Source organism: Falco punctatus (assembly GCF_963210335.1).
Source record: "Falco punctatus genome assembly, chromosome: 9".
Taxonomy (NCBI): domain Eukaryota; kingdom Metazoa; phylum Chordata; class Aves; order Falconiformes; family Falconidae; genus Falco; species Falco punctatus.
The window spans coordinates 28,261,304-28,287,245 of NC_137589.1; the positions used below are offsets into that span (position 1 = coordinate 28,261,304).

The 25,942-nt window shown below is 39.3% G+C and overlaps 1 protein-coding gene across 2 annotated transcripts in view; it reads right to left on the bottom strand.

Annotated features, from left to right (window-relative positions):
• LOC308069197 (gamma-aminobutyric acid receptor subunit pi-like) overlaps positions 1-25,880 on the bottom strand; it is a 63,741-nt gene extending 37,861 nt beyond the window's left edge. The window contains exons 1-2 of one of the 2 annotated variants that reach the window (XM_080401102.1): positions 9,097-25,880; positions 271-359 (exon numbers count right to left, since the gene is read on the bottom strand). In XM_080401102.1, the coding sequence (XP_080257228.1) occupies positions 271-326 (56 nt within the window). In that variant the 5' untranslated portion in view covers positions 327-359; positions 9,097-25,880. Of the gene's footprint in view, positions 1-270 lie in introns of both variants that reach the window. The other variant, XM_080401103.1, reaches the window with a different exon arrangement.
• Between the last annotated feature and the right edge of the window lie 62 nt (positions 25,881-25,942).

Consider the following 25,942-nt stretch of genomic DNA (forward strand, 5'->3'; position numbering starts at 1 on the left):
AATTCTTTTATTTTTTCACCCATCAGTCTTCTCAGTGAAAAAAATCTGTAGCTCAGTCAAGGCAGCTGAGATGATTTGTGAAGGAGTTTAGTCCTGTATTTCTGTTATTAATATCCAGGTTGTTTAATCTTTGTAAGAGGCAAGATTCAACTATCAAGTAGATTTGGCTTTGTTACCTGGTCAGATATATTTCTAATTAAAGTGTTTATAAACTAACTGATATTATCATACATTGAAGAAATAATGGTTTCCTTAGCAGATATTTCTTACCTACACAGCATCAATAGAAAAAGGGCTCTGAGACTGTAGCACTTAAGACTGCACATTGTCAGGTGTGGTTTCAAAAGTTCTTGTAGCTCCTTAAAAAAAAAACAAAGCGCAGAGGTAATGTTTTACAACACATCTACATTTCAAATATACGCATTTAACAAGGTTTTCAACACTAAAGATATTATATCTTCAATAGCTGCTACTATAAATGTATTAGTAAAAATTTACAGCAATTAAATAAACCCTCAAAACTTCACAAAAGGCATAGCATCAGCAATAATTTCACTTGCCAATAGAAGTTGCATTCCACTATAGTACTGCTCTTTTGCTTTTGCATCTGTCCTTTAAATATTAGGAAAAGCAGCTTTGAAAAATAATGCCATCATGCGCAGGAAAATCATGAACACTGTGTTTTGTCTCTGCTGTGCGTATCTGTAAATGAGTACACCTCTGGTGCATCAGTCCTCTCCACTGAATGGAAAATACACAACCCCATCTTAGATCACAGCTGTTTGAGCAACATCTCTGGTACATGGGTAGTAATAATACACGTTATGTATCTTAAGCCTTTTGTTAACGGGGAAATAGAAGTGTGTTTCTACCTATTAAAAAAGATCCTTTGACTGTGTATAAATAATCATACGTAAAATCATCCACATACATCAAAATGTTTGGCTGAGGTGACATTTTCTTCTGAATGGGATTTCTTTGCTGTTGTCACTATCACTGTATGTGCTCTGGCTGAGCTCCACAGCAGTCCCCGTGGCACTGTGCTTTGTGTCCATAGCTAGAAAGGTGGTGGTGACACACTGGTGTGTTGGCCACTGCTGAGCAGTGCTGGCACAGTGCCAAGTCTGTCCCTCCAACATTCCCCCACTGCCAGCAGGCTGGGGTGGGCAAGATCTTGGGAGAGGACACAGCCAGAACAGCTGACCCAAACTGGCCAAGGGATATTCCATACCATAGAATGTCTGCTCAGATGTAAAAGCAAATGGGGGGCAGGCAGCGATGGCGTGTGTTCGGTTTTGACATTTGTGTTCCATAGTGACTGCTGTGTGTACCAAAGCCCCGTTTCCCAGCACATGGCCAAACATCACCTGCTGATGGGAAGTACAGAATAACATCTTTTGTTTTCCTCCACTTCTGCACACGCAACCTCTGCTATTGCTTTATTAAATTGCCTTTACCTTGACCCACAAGTTGGGTGGTTTTTTTTCATCTTAGGTTCTCCCCACCCTGTTCTGCTGAGCAGGGAGTGATAGAGCGGTTTGGCAGGCACCTGACATGCAGCCAAGGTCAACCCACCACAATGATTCACATCCATAACGGTTATTTTAAGTAATCTGTCAGCTCTGTAATCCATTTCTGGATGAAAACAGTATCAATCAATAGTTTAATTCAGTCCTGCAACAGATCTGAAATTCATGGACTGTGCAAACTTTCTGTGTTTCATCAAAGCACTGAAATCTTATTTGTAAGACTTGCTTCAAAACTTTGGAAAAAACCTACACAACAGGCATTACCTGCCCAGGATCTGCAAGACAACTGTTAAGTGTTAATAAATACAAATGAAATATCTGTTGTAGGTTTTGGGAAGGGACAATCAATACTATTCTCAATGTCCAGAATGAATTTTTCAGGGGTCTCTTGCACTTCGATTTCACAATAAATTACTAACAGCAAGGAATTTGAAGCTATTTCACCCTCCTTTAGTAACCAACATAAAACATTAGCAAACATTTTTACCCCAAAGTAATTTTTCTTTCAGTCTGTAGCTCTAGTGAGAGCAACACTAGCTGCTTTTACTTACATTAATGCAGTGTGAATGGTATCTGACTTGTATGTAACAGTGGTGAAGTGACAAAGTTGTTCATGTCTCCAAAGAAAAATTAAAGCCATTTAAATGGCTTTTTAAACAAGTGAAAATTCGCAGCATCTTGAATACTTTAAGCATACACCAGCCTGGTAAATATTAATGTCAAAATAAATCACACACTCCTACTGACTTCCACATAAAATCACGCATGAGACATTAAGAGAGCCTGTAATAGGAAGATACAGCGCAAATGAGCAGATGGTGTTGTCAGAACACTGCTCTCTAAATGCTGATTCTGTAACACTCCCGGTGCATATCGTGGGATGTCTTTTGTATATCTCCTTTTGGGTTTGGATGGATACTTTCTACATTTGCTATCTTTATCTCACAGGAAAATATGCTAAAAAAATATTATCTTTCTGGTTTCCCAGAAAACCTTAATGACTTTATAAGTACTTCATAAAGCTTTTTTTATATTTAGCTTTTGAATTGCTACTATGAGCTCCTAATGTGTCTGAAGATCCTTTATAAAGGGAACCTATGGGTATTTCTGTACTTTGGTTTTAGTTTTTACAGTGATGAAGATCAAAATGAATGGGCTGATTACAAATCTTTTTCTAAACCAACTGATTTACATTCAGATCTTAACCAACATCCAATATAGCAATTTTGAGGGAGAATGGGGTGGTGTATTTTAGTCTTTAACACATGAAAGGTCAAATCCATTCTATAGTGTGTGGATTAATTTTGTATGCTCAACAATAGAGCATGGAAACCACAGGAAAGAGAGAATCTCATATCTGTGCAAGAAACATTAATCAAGAGATCTAATTGCCATGTCAGCTGGCAGCCCACCACCACAAAGAGACACCACATGCCAGCCAAGGAACAGAATTGGGTAGCTATTGAAATCTTAAGCAGTTTCACAGATAATACCTAAGCTGCATCAGTGCTGCATGTGCATACATGCTTACATGCACACAGACGTTTTCTTTGCTGTCCTGGTTTTTATGGGGCTTACTGAGCTGGTTTGTTGCATTGAAAAGCCTGCCTCTTGGCATGCTTGCACATCTGGACCTTTCCTCTATTATGTATTTCTACATCAAATGCTATACACTCACAGCACAATTCCTTCCTGCATATGTAGAACTTATTAACTACTGGTATTTAAAACTAGTTCAGCAGGACCCATTATATTTTCCTCTTTCCTGGAGCCTAGAAAAATATACATAAGCTGTTCTCTGTATGGAATAGAACCATTTGGTTTTATCATACAGACTACATGCTGTCCATATTATTGTGCATATGTTGACACATCCTCGAGTTCTAAACACACCATTAAGTAATTGAGGCGAAGGTAACAAGTATCTGCCCCAGTTTCCCATATGATGAGACAAAGCTTTCTACTTTGGATCAGATTAGGGCTGTAAAATAGTGTCTAATGTTTTGGCATATCTTCTGGGAATTCACTGTTTATTATCTTCAGCATGAGAGGAAAAGTGAATTATGCAAGTTTCACAAACCTCAGACTGAAATGAGATGAGGCAGAGAGCTGGCAGAGGTAGTAGCAGTGTCTTAAAATTCCACTGGAAGTGAATTTTGTGTGAATGAATTAAAGGATGAAATGCCGGTTAAACTGAAGTATCTTATCCACAATGGATGTATGGAAAATACTAAAAAATAAAGACACCGTCATATGCTAGCAGCCATATGCCTGAATTCCCATAGATGCTGTTTCAGGCATCTACAACAGCATGTAGAATTGTCTTAAAATAACTTAAAAAGTTGATAGTGGGTTTATAGATAGTATAATCTAAATTAGCATTGTAATTGTGTTTGACTTCCAAATCCGAAGTGTTGAATGACAGTATCTTTAAGTGCTTAACTGAGAAGCAGCTAGAAATTCAGGAGGGATTTGGCCAGAGTGCCAAAGAAGTATAACTACCTCCCCTGCTCTGCATTGTCCTATTTGTACTGCCCACTATAACTGCAGCGTAGCCAATGAGCTACAAATTCTTTACTCCATCCTCTGTTTGTTAGATCAGTACAAACCAATTGGAAAGAAAATCATGGAAAGCTGAAAATACTCAGTGGGAGAAAGGGAGTGGATATATGGAAGGCCGACACAAGATAATATTCAGGAATAGAGTGGCAGAGAAGTAAAAAGGAAAAACTCTGACAGGATATGGTCCCACAATGCCACTGTCACTTCCAGATTCTTTATTCAGTCTTCACTCGTACCCTTGCTTTTAGCAAATTGGCACCTGACACTATATTACCATCTTCGTTGGTTTTTACAGTTCTGGGCAGGCTTCCTTACTCTTATTTCCAAGTTACATAGGAAATATTTTTTTATCTCCCTTCAGCTGTGTACAAGTGACAAGTGAAAATAAAGGAAGAGTAAGAAACTTTTGCTCATCACTCAGAAATGCCAGCTCCACACAACTGGTTGTCAGTGACTACTGTCAGACAGCATTTTGAGGAATAAAGTGACATGCTATCTGTCTTTGTATCAACCTGGGTGTCTGCCTAGGATAGCCCTAGTTTCGTGATGCTTTTTGAGTCTCCCTAAAATACATAGATTGCAAAAGAGAAGAAAATGCAAAGTTTTCACATATTATTTTTCATGTTAAGACTGAGTAATATTGCAGACAGTGCAGCTTGAGTGAAAAGTAGCAAGAGGGTTTTTTTTTTGTGAGGCAAATTGGAAGGAAAAAAACCCAGCAGCAGCAAAACTGTGGGTATAACTGGGGAACTGACTGATGAAAGTGGACCAATGTATGTGTCTGCAATCTATTATAAGGGGCACCCTCTTATTTGGCAGAGAAGCTGGCTCTTGGCATACCAGCTAGCTTGTTTCTAAACCCTAGGCACATCTGATCTTGCTAGCATGGACATAAACCATGCAAAGCCTCCTTGGGCAAGTAAGTAAAGTTAGATTTACTTGGTCCATGGAAAGCAGCTGTCTTGTCATGTTTCCTTTGCAGACAGGCAGTACAAGGGCCATTTGTGGTGACAGAGCTATGTTAGCAATTGAATGGAGGTTAAGTCTCTAGTGCTGATGCATCTAGCAATAGTTCAAAGTGAAATACTGGATTCCAGTTATGCTCCGATGTTCTGATCAATACAGTTGTCACATGTGCCAGGTAATACAAGTAATAGCTGAAAATGTCACTTTCTCACTGGGACACTCAGGAAGCTGCTCCAATCTGTATGTCTTTCTCAAGCGTTTTTGCTCTGAGATGTTTTGATCAAAGATACAGCAGAAGGTGGTCATATTGTTAAAGTAAGTAGAATGAACTTAAGATTCACCAGAAATTAAAATCTGCTTCTCTGGTTTAGCAAAATGAGCTGTCAGAAAGATTTCAACTAAACATTGCTTATATATGTATAGGGCGTTGTATGAGATTCTTTAAAGAGTGATCCTGAATAAATCTGTATAATGAACAGGTTAATTTTTTCTTTGAAAAAAAATTAGCATAGCAAGATTTCAGACTGTATCAGCAACAACTCAGTGATGTATTTCAATGTCCCAAATAATATATTAAGTAAACATGTAAAATCACTGTCCTCAAAATACACTGGAAGCTCATAAGCTAAGTCAAAGAAATCCACTGTTGCAGCCATTTAAATATTTTTTTTTAGTATCTGTGCTTCTAACCACAAAAGGATTAAAGACTAGCAGTATGGTGCTAATACAGTATTAAGTATACAAATACTGTCTAATTGTTAAAGACATTTGCTTTTCTAGATTGAGGTCTGTATTTCTCACCAAGTTCTCTGCATTATCAATTTCATAAACATCAAAGCCTTAGAGTAACTTACATAACCTATGATAGGATTATTTTATACGCTTATCTGTTGTTGTTTTCACTCTGTGCATTTTAAATAGATTAGTATATCTCTTGGGTTAGCTGGGAAATAATTTAACTGGCAGAGATGTTGTTAATGTTACACAATTTTCCCAGAAAATGAATTTCAGATTTATAACAACTGGGTGCTTAGGATGGCAACACAGTTGTAGGAGTTGCCTTCATGGAATAAGTGTCAGATGCACTACTTCCAACCAGCATAATACTGAACTGAAAGGTTTCAGTGATGTACAGAAATTGATGTAGTAAACATTCAAAGAATAGGTTTTAATAAATGAATGTATTAATGTGACTGCTTAAATATAGCACTCATTACAAGCTCTGTTCATGCCTGTTGAAAAAAACTATAGAAAGTGTGCCACACAGGCTATTTTCTGGTAAAAAAGGCAATGGATTAAATAACTTACCTCCACCTTGTTCCTAAATATACTTTTAGATAGCTGATACAAGTCCAGCAGGTATTGGTGGTGTTTGAGTCATGGTTGATGATTACTGCCATTACTCCGAAGTAATTTGAAGATTGTGAGGTTGGTAATGGTTATTTGTACGTGTATATAGACTTTTACTTAAATCTTTTGCTCTGTACATCCCAGTTCTCCTATCTGTGCAGCTGGACCTCTACATACATCTGCAAATGTTTGAGTTCCTTTGTACCAAACCACAGGTCTTGAATCTGAGACCTTTACTATCTTTTTTAAGGTCTATGTCAACACCACAAGGTCCTCCCACATGCAATCCCACAGACAGCCAGGGATCACCTTCTGCCACACCAGTATGACAGTCACAAATCACAACCTGCCCCTGTGGCTACATCAGAGCAGCAAAGAGCAGAGATGTGCTCAGTTCTTATGCACCTTAAAGAAGGAATATGTTTGAGTCAAGTCAAAGAGGCAGGCAACATTCAAATGATTGAAACCTCAAAGGCACCTTAACAAAGGTTTTGACTTTGCAGAAAGGTACAAACAGTTTTCACGTGGCTAACACTGATGGCTTGGGTGGTCTCCCATGTCCCAGCTGAGACCTGACAGCCACCTGGGTGAGCACTTTAGGTCCCCAAGTTTCTAAAGGGCACCCGCAAGTGTGGGTTGAAAGCAGACACAGTGCTACTGCAGCCCTGATACCACACATCACTGGTTACAACAGACCAGGCTCACTTGTTTCTATAGCCCATAGCAAAATGGAGCCATGGTTTTGTTTGGGCACTATCAAAATAGATATGATTAATATAAATAGTTGAAAATCCAGAAAGTTGGACAGAATATGCTGGTTCAGATTAAGTAACAGCTTAATTTGAAAAGACAAGTGAAATCATATCTTTCTGATGCCAGCTTAAATTATTGTTCCTTATGAAAGTTAACAGAGCTAGAATCTTCTAGCTTTTAACCTGGAGGAGAGTCTCCCCACATAGACCCTGATGTCTGTGAGCTTTCCTCAAGCATTCTCATGTTGTAGAAACTCTTCAGGACCCAAATAATCTGTCCATGTCTTCCCTCCGTGCTGCCTCTGGCATGGGAGAATGAGGGACATCTCACTATATGTCACTGAACACATGCTTGAGTCTGTGAGGGGGAAAAAATAATACCCCTGCAGTAGCAGATTAGACTTAATCATATCAATCTTCTCTCCTCGTTGAGTATTTTGCAATGTGCCTCTCATTTATGACAGAATCAACCCCTTGGTTTGCAATTAATTTTGTTTGCAACTGTGAAGGCTTGCTTGTTTAGGTGGAAAAGGGGAAGAAGGGAGGGAATATGCCCCAATGATGCCTTGTTTTCCATGCAAATTAGGAGTTTGAACCATAGATTTTTCCTGTTTTGACTGTTCTTACATATGCCTGTAAACCTCCAGAAAAAGTATTCTTGGGACACTTAGTCACCAAACAACTATTTGTCAGTTTGATTCAGATCTGTAATTCCTTGCTGAATTAGTAAAATGTCCCTGTAACCAGGAGATTACAAACTAACCATTTTGAGCAGCACAACAGGATGAAAGACTGGAGGAGAAAATCAGCTTTCATCACAGTTTGGTTTTTACAATCTAGAAGCTTTTGCATTTGAAATGAACTGACACAAATTAATGCAATTAAAACTACTGAGTAGAAACACATATATTAGTACATGATAATCACAGGAAGAAATGCTTTAATTGTACTGCCACACAAAAATGTGAATGTTCTCAGTGTCCTGGGCTCAGGATTTTTGCATGCTTTTGTACCTGCTAGGGCTGAAGTCAGAGGTGTTACTCTGAGGTGTGGAACTGAGCTCAAAGTCAGCAGGAGCTCAGCCTAAGAGGAAATCACAACAGGGGCTTTGAAAGTATGTTGCATTTTTCAAGCAAACATGTATTTATTTTTTTTTCACTAATGCAGATTTAACTAATCTTCCCACGTGCTAAGTGCATGACTTTCAGAGTCTTCCTTTTCTTTAAATACATACTGCTTTACCTTTATTCTATGACAGTCATTAGAATTACCTGGAGTTGTGTCATGATGAAGAGCACCTTTAATAATCCTATTTAGACAGTTTGAATAGACATTGAAGTGCTGTCTATAGGCAAGTGATTTTTTTTTATAATTAGAAAAAAACTGCTAGAGAAATAAAATGCTTTAAATATTTAGTTTCCTCATGACTCAATGCCCAATAGCAGGTTTAATCTACATGATCTATTGTCATTCAAACATTGTACACCTTTTTAAGTACTGGCACATTGTTCATCTACATATTCACCTGAGATGAGATGTGCAGATTTGACCAGGAGCTGGGGGAAAATGGAAGCTGCTGCTTAGATTATCTTTTTGGGAGAAGTTTCTCCATATGCCATTCGCTGTTTTTAAGAACAAGTTTTTGCAGGCTTTTGGGGGGGAAACTCGCTTCTCAGATTTATTTCATTAATAGCAATTTGAGTTATTCTGTGCTATTTTAATCCAGCAGAACGTATCTTAGTAATACTTCAGAGGTATTATTATGGGAGGAAAAATGAACATTAAAAAAAAAAAAACAATTAAGAAAAAAAACAAACAGTTGAGCAGAGGCGGGAGGGATGAGGAGGGAAGGCAGGAGGGCCCCCGGGAAAGGAGCGGTGCTGGGACAGGCTGCCGGCCGGAGGGTGCCGCGCTCCCCGAGGACCATCGCACCTTACCTGCAGCCGGGGCCGGGGCCGCGGCCCCTCCGCGGCGGCGGGCGCAGGACGGAGCGCGGCGGCCGCCTCCGAGCAGCCTCGCAGCCGGCCGAGGACTGCGGGGGCGCCGCGCCGGGGGACCGCGGGTTCGAGCCCGCCCACGGCCAGGGCTGGGCGGCAGTGGCAGAAGGCCCCCCCTGCTGTCGCCTAGCTGGAGCCCCCATGGGTGCCCCTAAGCAGCATTGTCCCTTCCCTGCCACTCCTCCATACACCTCTTTTCATCCTTCATACACTCCTTTTCGGTTTCTAATGCATTTGAGGGAAACAGTGCTGGTGGGGGATCCCTGCCAGACAAACGCCAGTGGCAGCTCTTCCCGCTGCTTTTTGGCCGTGCCTCTGACAGAATTTGCACGAACCTTCGTGCTTATCTGCCTTGTTTTCCTTCATGCAAGTGTCACATCCCGACCGCCCTGGGTAGAAATGTCCACCCTTGCTCTCCATTTGATGTGGGACTGTTCTGGGTGTCTTTGGGAAACACATCTCGGGTGTTTCTTAGGAGTGACTGGAAGCAAGCTGTTAGGTTCCTGGGTGTTACATTCCTGACGGACCTCTCGCTTCAGGAGCTGTCCGAAGCTTGTGGATAAGGTACCGCCTTCCCTGGGGAAACACCGTTGCACACCACACAAGACTAAGGAAAGCACCTAAGGAATGTGATTTCCAGTCCAGACTGTCTCAGGGCAAGGAACTTCTGACAGAGTTTCAGATCTGCTGTCAGAAATAGTTGCGTGTAGCTGGTATGTGAGGAAAAGGTGGAGGGGTGAGAATCCTTCCTGTCAGGGTCATTATCACCAGTACTAAAATATGGGATGGTCCAGGCTGTGAAGGAGAAGAAAGAAGACAATTTTGACTACTTCAGTTTCAATTATTAGCGCTGATTTTGGGGAAGACTTGACAACTGTTGAGGAAGGGAAAGGCTGAGAGGTCCTGACACTGCATCTTCCAGCAGTAAGGACCCTCAGATCCTTCCTAGCACATGCTAGTCTCTGTCCCGGTCAGAAGTAAGTGTGCGTGTTTGCTTCTTCATAGAATCATTTTGGTTGGAAGGGACCATTAAAGGTCACCTAGTCCACCCCCCCTGCAATGAGCAGGGACATCTTCAGCAGGATCAGTGCTCAGAGCCCTGTGCAACCCAGCCTTAAATGTTTCCAGGGATGGGCCTTCTACTACCTCTCTGGGCGACCTGTTCCAGTGTTTCACCACCCTCACTATAAAAAATGTCTTCCTTACATCTATCCTGAATCTACCCTTTTGTATTTTAAAACCATTACTGCTTGTACTTTTTCTTAATTTTATCTTCACATTGGTTAGTGACATGTTGTTATAAGAGACTACTTTAATGCCACGTGCCTACTGTGACAGTGCTGGAAGCTCCCCCCAGGCTACACAATGTGGAAAGGTCTCAGGCCCTAAATAAGAGAGGAAAACCACATTTTTCCATAACAAAAAATGAAGCATGTTTCCCTACTGTTGTATGCCTTTCTGCTACTGTTATTGCCTAAAGCTCTTCTTACTGCATCTATGGGCAGAAGAAATTGGAGAAACATAAAATCCTATATTCCCTGCAAACGCTGAATGCTGATCCAATTACAAGTCAAGAGTATGTGCTAAGAATGTCTGCTCTGGGGTATTCCCTGTTTCCCTCCCCCCGCCCCCCCCCCCCCTCCATCTCATTTGAACAGTCTGTCTAACTGTAACATGTATATTGTTTATCTTTCTTTCATCATTCAAGCAGAAAGAAGCTTGAAACCTAGTGGAAAAAAAATCCCTGATTGTTTCTATTGCAGAACAGCTGCAAGTGGGAGAATCGGCAAGTTTGGTCCCATGTGGCATTTCATAGCGTTAGAACTGAGAAAACAGCCTTGAAGACAATTCTGTTGCCAACTGGCATAGAATTAATGCTGATGGTTTTTTTACTATTCCCAGCAGTACTCCAAACACAAGTTACATCTAATGGACAGTATCAGAAATCCTGAAATTTCTAGGGATCTCTTTCTACCTACTTCTTAATATCTATTTCAAGTACCTGCTAATTGCAAGTCATAATTTAACTAGAATGAAAATACTTTGTCTGAGAGCTCAAAGCATCAGTGTGCTGTTGCCCATTGCAGTTCACAGTGCTCAAGTGGAGGACTCTGAAAAATGTCTTGAGAAACTGGGAATTCAGCCCTTGTCTGAATTTCAAGGCTCTAAGGCAGTTGTGCTGCATTTGAAAATCTTGGGCAGTGCACATCCTGCTCTCCATACAAGAGCCCTGAGCAGTGGCAGTCACTGGAACTCAAATCACCTGCAACAGCACCTGGGCCACGAGCAGTGTGGTGTTGTCTATTGGAGACGAGCGAGTGAACAGCACTTGAAATTAATTACAATGGCTTGTAATATTAAGGCTATTAGTAAAACCTGTTAATATAAAGCTAAATCTTATGCTGGTTTCTTCTAAAGCTTATACTGGTCCTTCAGAGTGCCAATGGTTCTCAGTTTATTAATTTTCCGTTGGGGCTATTGCATTCTCAGCAAGGACAATACTACTTTAGGAGCAACTGGCTAGTGTGAGCCTGTCCCCATGCACAGCAGCAGACCTGCCCTGTCACCTCAAGAGCCAGCTCCTGTCAAGCTTTGGCCCCCTTTGCACTCCCTGCAGCAGTGGAACCACTGAGGCACCAAACCAGCCACCTGCCCTTGAGCTAGTCCCAGAAGGGGACGGCTCAATTATTAACCCAAAGCTTAAGTCTTTGAATAGAGCCATTCATCGGTTGGAAAATCAGCTGACTCCATCCTCAGGCTGGCAAAGAGTAATGAAATTGTTTCAGAGAACAACTTGCAGAAAACACTCCTTGAACACAAAAAATCTGGATGTCCACAGTAAGAAATAGTTTAACTCCTCTGTGCATTTAGCCCTCTGCATCTGTATGGAAGCCCATGTTGGGTAAGTTGATTTATTTTTTTTTTAGTAGATATTCCTTACAGTTTGTGATCTCAGAGGGTAATTGTAACATCCGCAGCACTGGTTAAACAGCATTGTAATCTGTAATGACTTTCAATAGCTGTAATGCTATTATAATAGATAATAGAAAAGATACTGAACTTCTCCAGGAATCCCTGGGATATCAGATAAGTTAAATTCTGATCAGCAGGCTGGCTGTGAGATTTTAGGTGTTTGAACTGCTTGCCTAGTAACACATAACCCTTATAAGGCAATATTAGCATTACCACTTAAATATCCTATTGATACATGACATGTTTGGTAATGTGGTGTACCATAAACAAAAATGGCCCATTTTTAATTTGATTATGTTGACATTTAGTCAACATTATTTTGGACATACTACTGTAAGTACAAATGCTTGGAATACTGACCAAATCAGTTCTGAATAAATGCAGTATTGAGCGAGGACCTGAAAATGAGACCAAATACTACAGTTTTGTATCTAAGCTAAATGCAAAGCAAAAAGTGAGAAAATACCCACTGATCTATAGACTTGATTTAAATCTTCCCATTTTAATGAGGCAAAAGGTAATACCAATGCTGGGGACTTTCAAAATCTGCTAATAGACTGTTGATTTGAAATTATTATAAACAGTTCTATATCATTATTCTACCTCATTATATCATATCCAGCGAATGTAATGGAAAGGATGAAAATAACACCATAAAATGTGCTCCATCTTTAGAATTCTTCAGGAAAAATAAGTTTTCTGATTACTATAAATTATGTGGGAAGTAGAGGATGAGTCAATTAGTGTTCTCATACCTGGTAAGGTCTGCTCCTAAGCAGGAATGCTTGTCCATGAAAGTCTACATTCTTACAGCTACTGCAGACTGCATGAACAGAACCATAGTTGCATTTTAAATTATTATAATACTACTCAGTGACCTGAGGGCTACATACACTGCAATCATTCCAGATTATTTGGGCAGAAAATAATGAAAATATAAAATAGCTCAAATTTAAGAGTTCTTATCTTCCTTCTTTGTATCTTGTTGCCCAGTCGCACAACAAATTCTTCGAATGTTACTGCTAGCAAGTCACATTTACATAAAGCACAATCATTTTTTATGAAGTATTGGATGTCTTCATTCTATTTTAAACCCATCTTGGGTTGAAATTATTCTCTTCTTGATAAGCTTTTACTTGTCAAGTGAACTTATTTCACTACTTGCTGCTTTTTTCCACTGAGGTCACTGAGGCTTAATGACTTATTTTAATGTTCATCTGACCTCTTGTAGCATTACTCATATGCTGAAATCAAAGCATGTTCTTACTGAAATTGGGGTCTCCTACCTCACTGCTCAGTCTGGAGCATGATGGCTCTGTTACCTTGAGAGATGCTGTTACAGGCAGCCAGAATGCATCTTGCACCTGAACATCTTCAGCTCAGGTCATGGCTTTCGGGCACGATGCTAACCTTTACTCTCCCCATGTAGTGACAAAGCACTCCAGGGCAAAACCTCCCTGGAAGCAAGGCACTTTCATCTAAAAGCTGTTTCTTCAAAGGTTGTTTTAAGAAGCAAATATTTTTGGTTGTATTACTTGTCAGTTGATTCATAACAGCAAGGCTGCATTTGTCATAGCTTTGTTAGCTCTTACTACACTATTGAGTATGTCCGGGTGTTGGCTTTAATGAAGTACATATGTTTCCATTATACACAAAATAATGTCAATCCTCAAGAATTAGATTAAATGAATGAGAAAGCTGAGATGAAGCCAGTGGATTTGATTACCTTGGGTAACTGATTTTCTTTGTATGATGTTGTCAATGCCTGAAAGGCCAGGTGGATTAACTGAGCCTATCAAGAACAGGCAGGCTTGTGTTAGTCTTGCATCATATACAGTTTTCCAGTTTATTATCAATAGGATAGTGTAAACATGTAAACCTATGGTTGGGATGTCTCCTACTGTTTTGAAAGACTTAGTTTGATAGGTGTGGTTTTTACTGGCCTGAAATGCTCACTTTTCATCATGTACCTGTTCAGCTATCAATAACACAAAGCCTCCAACAAATGCGCTATTGAGACATCAAGAAGCAATTTTCGCAATTCCCCGTTACCACAGACAGCTGTGCAGGCACTAATGATATGTATCGTGAGCTCTCTGACCTGGCTATTATATAGGGTAAGATAAATACACTGGCGTATAATTGGCAAGCCCCAGTTTTAAGCAGGACCAGGAAAACCTGTGAGGCACCAGGCTCACTTAAATTGTTCAACCAGACAAATTTGCTGAGTTGCTATTGTATAATCCTAGAACTAAAGCCAAATTGCTGGGAGAGGGTTGGCCTGTCCTCAAGGAGAAGCTGGATGGGTTACTGGACCTTTCCTATGTTTCCTCATGAAAGAAGTGGGGCTTTTCCAACAACCACTTTCTCCCGACCATGCTCAGTCTACCTAAAGGTGACACCAATGTCCATGAATGTAATGATCATCTTTTCATCCTCATTTTTGCATTAGATATACTAGAAACTGTAAGAATTAATACATCAATTTTGTTTGTTAAGCCTTACCTGATACATGATCTGAGCAAAGCTAAAAGAAGTGATAGTGTAATACCAAAACTCTGCTTTGACAGAAAAGACTTTCCAGTCCAAATGGGATTGCACTGTGCCCTGACCACATACCACATGGCCCTTCTGTTTATGGTTTAGTTTATTCTGCTGTACTCTGTATCAATGTTACGTGACATTAGAGAGCCAAAACTGAGGGACACCTTGTAAAACAAACAAAAATTTCTCTTGCTTGTAAAAAGAAGTAACTTATTTTGCTTCCTCCTCCATTTTCAGCACTGTATTATACACAAAAGAGTTCCTACTATTAATGTACTCTTAACAGTTTTTAAAGCATACTGAAGAAACTATTAGGACAAATTTTGTTTCTATAGCTGGCTCTGCACTCCCCCCATAATCTAACTCCTACTTGTATTAAATGTAGACTTCAGTGTGCTGTTTATTAAGGCTTAGTAGCTACTTATAAACACAAAAAGGATTCACAGTTATTTCTTTTAAAAATTAGTTACGAACATGGAGAAAGTATTTCTAACAGACACTTACCAGGCTTTCACTTACTGTAAAATTATACAAGGAGAATAATAGCAAGGCATAATAGCTTCTTAAATGTCACTTGAATTACCTTAGTTTTATCAACTGTAATGCTCGCTTCTGTCTGCCTTATGAATATGCTGTATATGAACCCCATTATGTAGAAATATGAACTCATAAAGAGTATTTAGACCAATAGAAGTTAAACTTTCTAGAAGCTCATTTTAAGTAGGTGATCACAATGAGGTTTTTTTGATTGGGAATAACTCGTCGTACGACTGTCAGCTTTAGAGCAAAATTTCCAAGAAAAAAAAGTTTTAAGTTTTACTTAGAGTAATTATACACTCAAAATAAGCTGTGTGGCCCTTCCTAGGAGTTTGGTGAGGGGAAAACTGGAAATGTCCAGACAAAGGTGGTGATGCACGTTTTTCACCAGCTGCCTCAGTAGTCCTTTGCAGGACACAAGCAATCTATGCAGCATTAAATGGCTACTACAGCTTGCAGTAGGCAGGGCGATGTAGTCCAGGCAGGGTTAGAGGAACACAACAGTGGAAAAATCTTAGATGATGAGTCCTGTCTTCATAAGACAAAACAGCATAGGACTTTTTCATTTTTATCGCTAGTCCGTATTTCAATCCCTGCATTCCTGGAGGTATTTAGATTGATATCTTCAGGTCCCTGTAAAGAAATGGGCATCCTGATGTTCTGGCCTTCCTCAGGCTGACTCACTTGTGTAATGGGTGGGGAGGTCATGTACCTCAATGTCTGCAATGAAATTGCAGATGACAGAGCTAGTTGGCAAGATAATGGAATAAATGCAGAATATCAGACTAGGTTTCCAGTCCCAATCCTGAATATCCATGTTCTAAAAACTTCAGAGGCTGACACATTGCTATCATAGCTTAACATATCTGATCTTCAGGTCATGAAAGAGGATTTCCTCATGTTCCTATTTAAGTCAGGAATAAAACTTTAATCTGTGTAACAACATTCCTTATTTTCACAGGAAAACTTATCTACATCGTTCTGGGGGCTAAAGAGTTTTAAATTGCAAAAAGACCATGTGAGAAGTGTGTGTTTATGCTCAAATAATTTTTCATTTTCCTCAGGAATGCATGAGCAGTTGTTTTAATTCAAAAGAGGTAATACTTGTCTGATCTTTCAAACAAGAAGAAAAAATAATTCTGAGAACAGAAAATGCCGAAGGCAGTTTAAAGTGTTATAGATATACATGACATACAAAAATCTGGTGAAAGTTAATGCAAGTCAACATCTACAGTGGTATTAAATGCCACATTGATTCAAAATCACACAATAATTGATGAAATAGGAATGAATTATCTTCAGTGTCTCTTTTAATGAACTCAGCATTTGGTTCAGGCTTACTAAATGAACAGTCCTTGGGATGTGAAGTGCTGAGGCTCAGATGCTAGAAACAACATCACTTTTTAGAAGTTTGTGTGGTTTTAGTGTATTCCAAATGCTAATCCTTTTTTAGCTTGGTTTGTATTGGTTTGGGTTTTGTTACTCTGTAGCACTGCTGTTGTCCTGCATGCTGCTTCTGTTCTCCTCTTTAAGTGTATTATACTGGACACTTGGAATTTGAATCAGAAATCACCCTTTAATACTTCAAGTTATACAATTTTTATTAATCTCCTAGTCTGGTTTACGCTGTTCTAGCAAAGTAATAAAGTTGTATACAGTCAATTTTACAATCTAATTCCCAGGCCCTAGGAATACCGTGGCTTTGCATTAAAGGGGGACCCTGGAGCCTGGAAAACCAAGTTAGTTGGGCAAAATGTTCTGCCATTGGGTCTGGGCTGACAGTAAGCAGCTGGAAAACAGGAATTGTATGTAATGCTTAACTTACAAGGAGTGAGATTATGAAAACACAGTTCCTGTACCTGGCCTGTGGCTCCAGCCTCTGGTGTCCAAACAGGTGCCTGGGCTGATGCTTTGCCCTGTGCCTGAGGTATCATCAACTCTCCCCTGGAGCCTGCGTGGTTCAAGGGCAGGGTAAAGTTAGGTTCAGGATTCTGCTTTTCTTCTGGGAAGAAGGTAGCTGATCTGATCTACACAAAAATATGTAATTTTTCCCATGTTTATTTGCATGAAACTTTAATTCAATATATTTGAGAGTAATTATCTATCAAACCTGAGACAAATTATTAAATGCATTCAAAAGTAATTAGTTGGGAACTCACAGCCTAATATATTGGCATATGTGTGTGCATATACCATATCCTTTATTTCCCTAAGTAACCAGATTGAAAAAGAACTCAAAGTTGCAGAATTAATGATTTTAACAGTGAAATAAAGCAGTTAATGCTTTGTCAGCTTTGTAACGACAGTGTGATTGCACAATGTCTAGTCTCTTGACAATGCAGAATGAAATGTGATAACTTTAATAGCTAATGTGCTGACATTTTTGAAGAAGCTTCAGGTTTATCTCTGAAGTAAAAGAAAACTCAGGAATTTTATTAAAAAGTAGAAAAAGTTATTACACTTTGTACAGCTAAAACATAAAGGAAAGGTAACTTTTTTAGCTAATCAGTTCTGCAATAGATGTTCTTCTGTAGTTTAGTTATTGAATTATATATTGACTAAAAGCACTTTTGGTAGCTGTGAAACTTGAAATTTGAAATTTTGCCTCCTGGAGGTGAATATGGAATACTGTCTGCTTTCTGTGAATAAAAGCTACTTAAATTATTTCATCTGCTGCCATCACGTAAAACACCAATTTTTAAGGAAAATATCATTTACAGTACATTAATATATTTTAGGTCTATAATATAATACAGACATGAAATGGGAGGAGTTTGGCCCAAGCTGCAATTCTAGTTTACTCTGTTCTGCCAGTTTTCTTGCTGGCTATTGTTTTTCTGATCAACTTGTAAGACAGAAATACAAAAAGAAAATGAAAATGTGAGTTCTGACCAGAAACATTTTTGTAATATCACACTCTTATTCATAGATTACACCTCTGACACTGTTATGTATCTGCCTGTGTCTTACTGAAGAGTCTCAAATGTTCATTAGAGAGCAAAGCAGACATAAGTGTGAACAGAAATCAGGTCTGTACAGGCACTACTCTTTGCCCTGAAATGTAACGATTGAATAGAGAAATATACAGAGTGCAGGGTGGAAAACGGATATAGGCTTGAAATAAGTGGAAGTTACTAAACGTTTCTGAAACCACAGGGTTTGTACTTCTTTATAAGTGTTGGCACATACTGAAGTGAATGAGAAATCACAGTTAATTCCAAGATGAATACTTCAATTAAAACATGTGCTCTGCTGAACTGGTGCAAGTTATCTGAAAAGTAAGGTTATATATAGTATTTAACGTACATAGGATAATGATTTCTAAAGTGTACATTATGTCAGCAAAACATCTAGTGTAATGTTTTAATATCAAATATATACTATACAATACTGGTTTTCCTGGATGCATGTTTCCATATGCTTATACAATGGAAAAAGAAGAGTCAGTTCTGACTTATTTTCAATCACTGTGTGTTTATGAAAAAGACGTGTCAAAGCTGTTTGTTGGAGATTACAACAGACTACTTGGCACTGCAATTGCTCCTCGGTTCATCAGTACCTCTTGTCTACCCATATCCACGAGCAGCCTGAGCAGAGCACAGCAAGCTTTACTGCTGCAGGTGCTTCAACTTTTTATTCCCTGATGTGCAATGCTTATGGTAGCTTATGGGTGGGTGGGAGATGGGGCTATTATGCACTGAAAGCAAATTCAAGATGATTTTCTCCTTTCCCTTTTGAAAGGATGATGATTTGCTGTTCCTGCTGAGGGTGGCAGTGTGGTACCATCCTCAAACCCCGGGAAACTTGTTCTGCTTCAGCAGCCTTTCAGATTTTGCAGGGCCAAGGTGCTCCCCCCTGCAGCATCCCAGCCTGGGACACGGGCTTGCACAGTCACAGACCGGTGTAGCAAGGCCTGATGCGAGTGAGGTGCACACAGCAGTGTCTGCACATAACCATTAAAAAACAAAAGCTGTTGATGAGAAAGACTGACCAAGGCAAGTTGTGTGGGGATTACTCTCACCAGGGATGGTAAGGGTAAATTCCAAGCCCAGGAAAAGATCAGTTGTTCTAGCTTTTAAGGAACATGCCTCGGCAGAGGAGCCAGTGGATATAAGTGAACGTAAGACAGTGGATATAAAACATAAGTTTTACTGACTTGGGAGCCGTGAAGAGCCTGAGGTCGGCACACTGACACACGTAACGAGCTAGTGTATGGTCTATATAGAACGTTGCCACACCTCTGTTCAACATGTTTAATATACCTGCAGGAACAGGACAGATGATGAGCTGCTGACGCAAAGTTATTTAATAAGCATGGACTGATGCTGTAAATGTGGAGTAACGTAAAATTTGAACCTTTCTCTACAGCATTGACTGCTGATGAGTTCGGTTTGTGGCCAACGTTACTTACAGGTGCAATGGCTTATTTCAGTCAGGAGCTTTGTATAACAAAGTTATTTCCTTGTAGCTGTGTTTACATACCCCTATATAACCAGCTCCCTCTGTTACATTAATGACTCTGCTTGCTTGAATGTTGGTAGGTGTTCAGGTAGTTCAGCGTGGGATTTCTATCTTTGTAAACACTGTAGGAAACTGGATTAGTTATGCAGTACAAATGGTTAATGTGTTGTTAAAAGTTTCTTTAAGTTAGCATGAAAAAAGTGAAATTAACCTTTCCGTCTTTAATCATTAAAAGACTGCCTAAGCTATGGGGAAAACAAATTACATCATTTAGATTTTAGTGGCTATCACTTGAAATGAAACTACTAATTACAGAAGCTCTACTACAAAACTCATTTATCGTTATCATTTTATCATTTAACTTCTCCCCATGATAGCATCTCTAAGATATAATAAAATTGGCTTCTTTTCTCATATATTCTTGTGAGAGTTTACAGAAACAGTGCATTTGCACTTCTTTATTTTGAAGGGAAATTGAGACAATGATTAATGTCAGAAAGTTAGTGTAATAAACTCAAGTAGGGAAAATGCAACTCACTGAGTATTTAGGGCCCTGTATAGGCAACTTTCTTCAGTGATTTAATGTAAGTGAAAATTCAAAAGCAACAGAACTGCAGCCTTGGAAATACGCTGTAAAATTTAAGTCCTTCAAGGAAACTTACCAAAGTTGGGGGAGCTATTTATTTGTTTAAATCATAAATTTAACAATTAAACATTGGAATTTCAAACGATAGTGTTAAACCTTAAATAGAAACTTTCTTCAAGTTATATCGTTCTGGGTTTTTTTTAGATTTTTGCTAAACTGGTCTGGATTTGTTACTGTGATAAAGATTTTTCTGACATATTAATTGCATTCAAACCTGCACACTGTACCTTACTAGAGTGTGTGAAGTTAAACACAGCATACTGGCATAAAAACCCCTGGAAGCTGCATAGTAAAAATGTTCACAGGCTGAAGGGAACAGACTAGGAATAAGGTTAAGGTTAAAAAAAAAAAAAAAAAAGTACTTGCATGTAATTAATATTTATTTATATTGTTAGGTTTAAACCAGGTCTTTAGCACTATTTCTACATTTGTACACTACCTAAACAAATCGTTGTGAGTGCCAATGCTGTGTATGCTGGCCAAGTTGTGTTTAGGCAGTGGAATTATTAATACACCACTTGTAGTCAAGAGACTGAAGATCTCAAAGCCTTCCCATCATGGTACTGGCAGAGTTCTGCCCAGTGTTGCCATACTGGGGGAGCTCTCTACTGGAGGCTGGAGGGTTGCTAACATGTCAGGAGCAAGATCATAAAATTGTTAACCAGAGCAAATATTTTGATTAAAACTTACATTGCTTAAACCAGCATATTGGTGGGGAAAAAATAATATATTTTTTTAAAGCCAAAAAATTATGGCTGAAAAATTAGTTTGTAAAGTAGTTAACTGGCATGCCCGATGTCACCATGGGGCACTCTAAATCATTGCCTCACTCTTATATGCACATCTCTGGTGACTCTTACTTTAAATAAGCTTTATTATTGTATTCAGTCTGCAATATTAATATCTAGTCACTACAGTAAAACCTATGAACATAACTCAGTCTTACTACTTTTTTTCATGGAGAATTAGTGTTTTGGCATTGTGCATATCAAAGAAGTTTTGAATGCGAGTTAAACAAATCTTGGAGCACACAGAAGTAAGTTAGCATTCAGCTACCAACAGCTTTTAAATATCTCAAAATACTGGGTTTTCTTCTATTTAGAAATGTTTTATTTGGAAAACTTTTTGCTAACCACCTCTCTCAGCCTTAAGTCACCCCAGATATTTAAGTTGAAAACTGCTTCCTGACCTATCCCCCTGCAACATCTTTTTTGTTTACTTTTACCATCGTCTCCTTGAAGAAAATAGAATCATGCTTGCAGTAAAATTCTTGAAATATTTCTAATTTTTTTGCATCTGCAGCTGTATTTTCTTCCCATTTGCTGTGAGAAGAGGGGGAGGAAGCATCTACTGCTTAATTTTCTTTCAAATCAGACAGTGAGGCTTTAAGCTTAAAAAGTAATTATATGTTTATATTTTTATATATATATATATTATAGTTTATGAGGTACTTGATAATACAGTACATAAGTAATTCCCAATCTGACATAAAAGCAGCAAGCCTTTTAGGAACTATCACTTGCAGCTCTGAAATGTGATGATAATAATGGGAAACTCTATTGCAAATAAAAAGATTTTACAAGGTAAACTTCATGTAAGCCATGCAGGTAAATGGGAGAAGTTCAAGCAAGTTTGTGTTTTGGTTCCCTTTTATTATACTGTTGAATTTCCACATCCAGAAAACACCAAGCCCAATATTACACCTCCAACTGGCCAGTTTTAACCTATATTACCTTTAAGTGATGAACTTCAGTGCAGGTTATTGCAGTGAGCTAGACTGAAGCAGCAGCAGACCTAGAGTGCTTCCAAAGCTCCCACCAGGTCAAACTTAACTCAAAATGCATCCTGAGGGGGAAGAGAGTGTCATGTCACCCCTGATGTTGGTGTGCTGGTGCTGACTGTGGTGAGCAGCATGGAGGAATCTCTTGCTGCTTTGCCATGGAACTTGCAGCAAATTTGTTTACATCCAATAGTGTTTACACATCGAAACATGTTTATATGGGACAGATATTCTGGAAGCAGGATGGCACAAACTAAGACAGACAAAATGTCTGGATGGATCTATCCCGTGTGTTTCTGACCATTTGCACAGACCACTTGGCCAGCTGCAGGCAGCCTGCAGGGCAGCCCTCAATCCAGGAGGCTTTTGCAACCTGGAGCTGCCCAAAAGCATGGACCAAACTGCTCCTGGGTTGCTTTGCTGCAGAAAAACAGTGAGCTGCAACTGTCTGTTAACCCATGGATGCTCATTGACCAAATATGAGGTCTGGCTAAGTCACCCGTTAGCGAGGGATACAGTCCCCGCAGTGGATGAGCTGTATGACACTTGTACGCCTTCAATACCGCCCACATGGGCATGTTGCATAGTTGCATTTGCAGCTCTTTAGTACAGATACTTGCACAGCTTTGGGCAAGCTCCTGTCTCTGAGTTTCCCCTGAGAAGTGATTTAAATTCCAAAGGGATGCTTTTTTCTTTCCAAGAAATTGCAAAAATGCCACTCTGATAAAAGCAAAGACAATTTCAGTGATGGTGAGGCTTTAAACAGCTGTGAGCAGCTGCGGGAGGTACAGACAATCCTGGAAAGCACTGTACTTCGGAGATGTTTCTCAAACACTATCCCACCTCTGTCTGTAAAAGACCATAGGCCTAGCAGAGGCATGTGGTCATATCACAAGAAATCACAATATTCCGCTGCACCACCTGGGCAATGCTTTTTGTTTTATTTTTCTTTCCTGCAGAGGAAATAAGAAAAGGCCTATAGACACCCTGAATTAGGAGACTAAAGAAACAGGCAATCAAAGAGCAGCTTAATCCTGCTTGGTTTGTTCTGGGTTTTTTTTACTTTAGTTAAGAATCTTGAACATTACAGCAGGAATATTATTTTTTTTTACATAAGCTATCTCTTCATGAATCTCACAACTTGTAAATGTTCCAACAGTGATCTGGGTTCAGATCGGTCCCCTGGCCACATGGCAGCCTGGTTACTGCACTCAGTGTCCTGTGCAGTGGCACTCGAGGAGGTGACTTGGCTGCCATTTGTTTCAAGTTTCCAACTCCAGCCTGAATGACCAATGTTCTTCTACCCTTGTGCTGGATTTTGGCTGAAGTCCTGCATTGCGCTTGAACTGCGATTTTTTTTTTTTTTTGGAATTGCGGTTGAGGGAGTAAGATCAGGACTCAGTGAGAAGTGCCTGAGGGACAGTGTTTGGCTGAATGGCATCGGGATTTTGTGTTGCAGGATTTCTTTTATTGCTTGTCTTAGCCTTGGTTTTTTTCTTTTTGTAGTCATGTTAACAGTTCCTTAGAGGGTAAGGTAAGTTTATAGATTTCCTTAATGAAGTGTAATTGAGCGAAGGACTCGAAGCTGGTTTATTCAAGAGCTGCTTGGCTGATGGATTCACAAGGATGCTAAAGGTACAGAAGGCTACCTGGAAAGGGATACTGAAATGAGAGCAAAAAGGTAAAAAAGGGATAGTGAACAGAACTGGGTGAGTGTGGGGAGGTGATACTAACTGCAAGGCGATCAGTCCTTCCCTCCTGTAAATTAATGGTAGGGTCAAGTTGTCTTTATTAAATGAAACTTAAAGGATGGATCATAAATATCCCACTTCCACAAGAAAGAGATGATGAAAACTACCTGTTAAGAATTCCAGTACAATTCTCATTTACTGGGAGACTTGTACAGATGTGGGTCTAAATAAATAATTGTAATGTAAATACTGCATTCCTGCATTTTGCTATTCCTGTGCCCCAGTGAGTCACCTGGAAATTGGGTCAATCCACAGAATTTTTGGATTCACACCTTGAGGTGAAAAAAAGGGAAAAAAATTGAGGAAAAAAATGAAAAAAATCAACAGCTGCAACTGGCTCCTTCATGTAAAGAATTAATTACTAGTGAGGATACGAACAATATTCTGTAGTTTAAGAGTGCACTTATTAGAACACTAGCAACTACTCTAAAACTAAGGCAGTAAATACTAGCCTTCTGCAGGTGACCAATAAAATAATTTCATCAAAATAACTTTTAAATTACTTTTTAAATTATAAATCTTGCTATATAAGAAATGCAGGCAGAACGACTCTTTTCATAAATGACTGCATTATGCAGTAAACCTTCAGCTTGTCATAGCTGTTCGTTGCTGCTATTGTTACTATGTTTCAAAAGATAAGTAACTTAGATATGTGCAAAATGTTTGTGAGGTCTCAGCTAGGGTCATTTAGAGCAGTGATGTAATACTCTGGTATACTGTAGATGCTGTCATATTTGATTTAGCCTTATAGACTACATCTGGAAACAATTTAAAGCAATGTTATTACTGTTTTTCTAAAGTAGAACAAGTCTTCATGCTTTAAACTTAGTTTAGCAGCACTTCATTCAGAATTTCTTAAACATAAGAGCACACCAATTGAAACAAATAGGAGATGCCCTAAATCCTCTCCAGAGAAAAGAAATAGATTAAAAACTCAGATGAAAAAGCCTGATGGAAACATATGAAGAGAGAATATATTGTTTTGAGAGAAAAGGACTATTAGGAAGTGAGAGAAGTGAGTACTTAAAAGGGAAAGAGCAACCAAAAGATGGGGGAGGGAGCAAAGAAAAGAGAAACGTTTAAAAAATGAAAGAAAAATTAATGCTGAGGCAGGAACTGAAGGATAGCAATGGGAACTGTGTAAGAAAAGACTAACAGCTTGAGGCTGGCAGTGTTTGTGTTTGTACATGCTAATGTAGCCCCCCTGTCAGCTATTCCAGGAGCCTGGTAAACTTAAGTGAGAGGTTGCTTTGGGAAAATGCATTTCCCTATTTCATATTGCTAGGCAGGCCTGTGTCACAGTGGTAGGTAATGCTTTTCCCTGAATTCCAGACTGTTCTTTGAAACAGTATAAAAAATAATAATAATGAAAGGCACTCGGAGCAAAGAGAAGCAGAATAGACAAGCTAGTCTGCCAGCACTCGCAGGAAAAAATATTTTTCCCTGCCACAAAGAACCCTATTGTTCCTGTGTTAAGTATTTAATTTTGCCTCCATTTAAACCAAGCTGTCTTAAAGTCTGTTTTCTTAATATGTTGAAGCATGTGCCAGCTACTGCGGCAGTGTACAGTGGCACAGCTCCAGAGAGGAGCCGACCTCCGCATTTCCAGGGCTGTTCGTTTTTTCTCAGCCTGCTCACATTGATTTTTTTGGTGGAGGAGACTGCAACCCACCCTTGATGGCTGGGAAACCTCAGCAGTTGCTCAGCATGTGAAAGTTGGTGTTACGTGAGGGAAACAAGGCCATGAAAAATCTGAGCGTTTTGGGAAATGCTGGATATTAATGATGGATATCCACTTATGTCCTTCTGGTAAATCTTTTTGTTAATAAATCTTCAGCGTATAGACTTCCGCTTAGGCTTTGTCACTAAGCATTGAAATTGTTTCGTTTGTTCTGAACTACGAGCAAAAGAAACTAGGGTTTCTTTTCACAGCTAACAAAGGTTAGGCAAGTATCGCTGTGCGACGCATTTCCCTGGTAGGGCATCAAGTCAGGGAGATTCTCTCTACCAGTATTAGAATTTCTCCTTTATTTAGCAGAAATGAAGCTGCTAATACTATAAACAAGCTGATATCAACAGATACACGGTACTTTC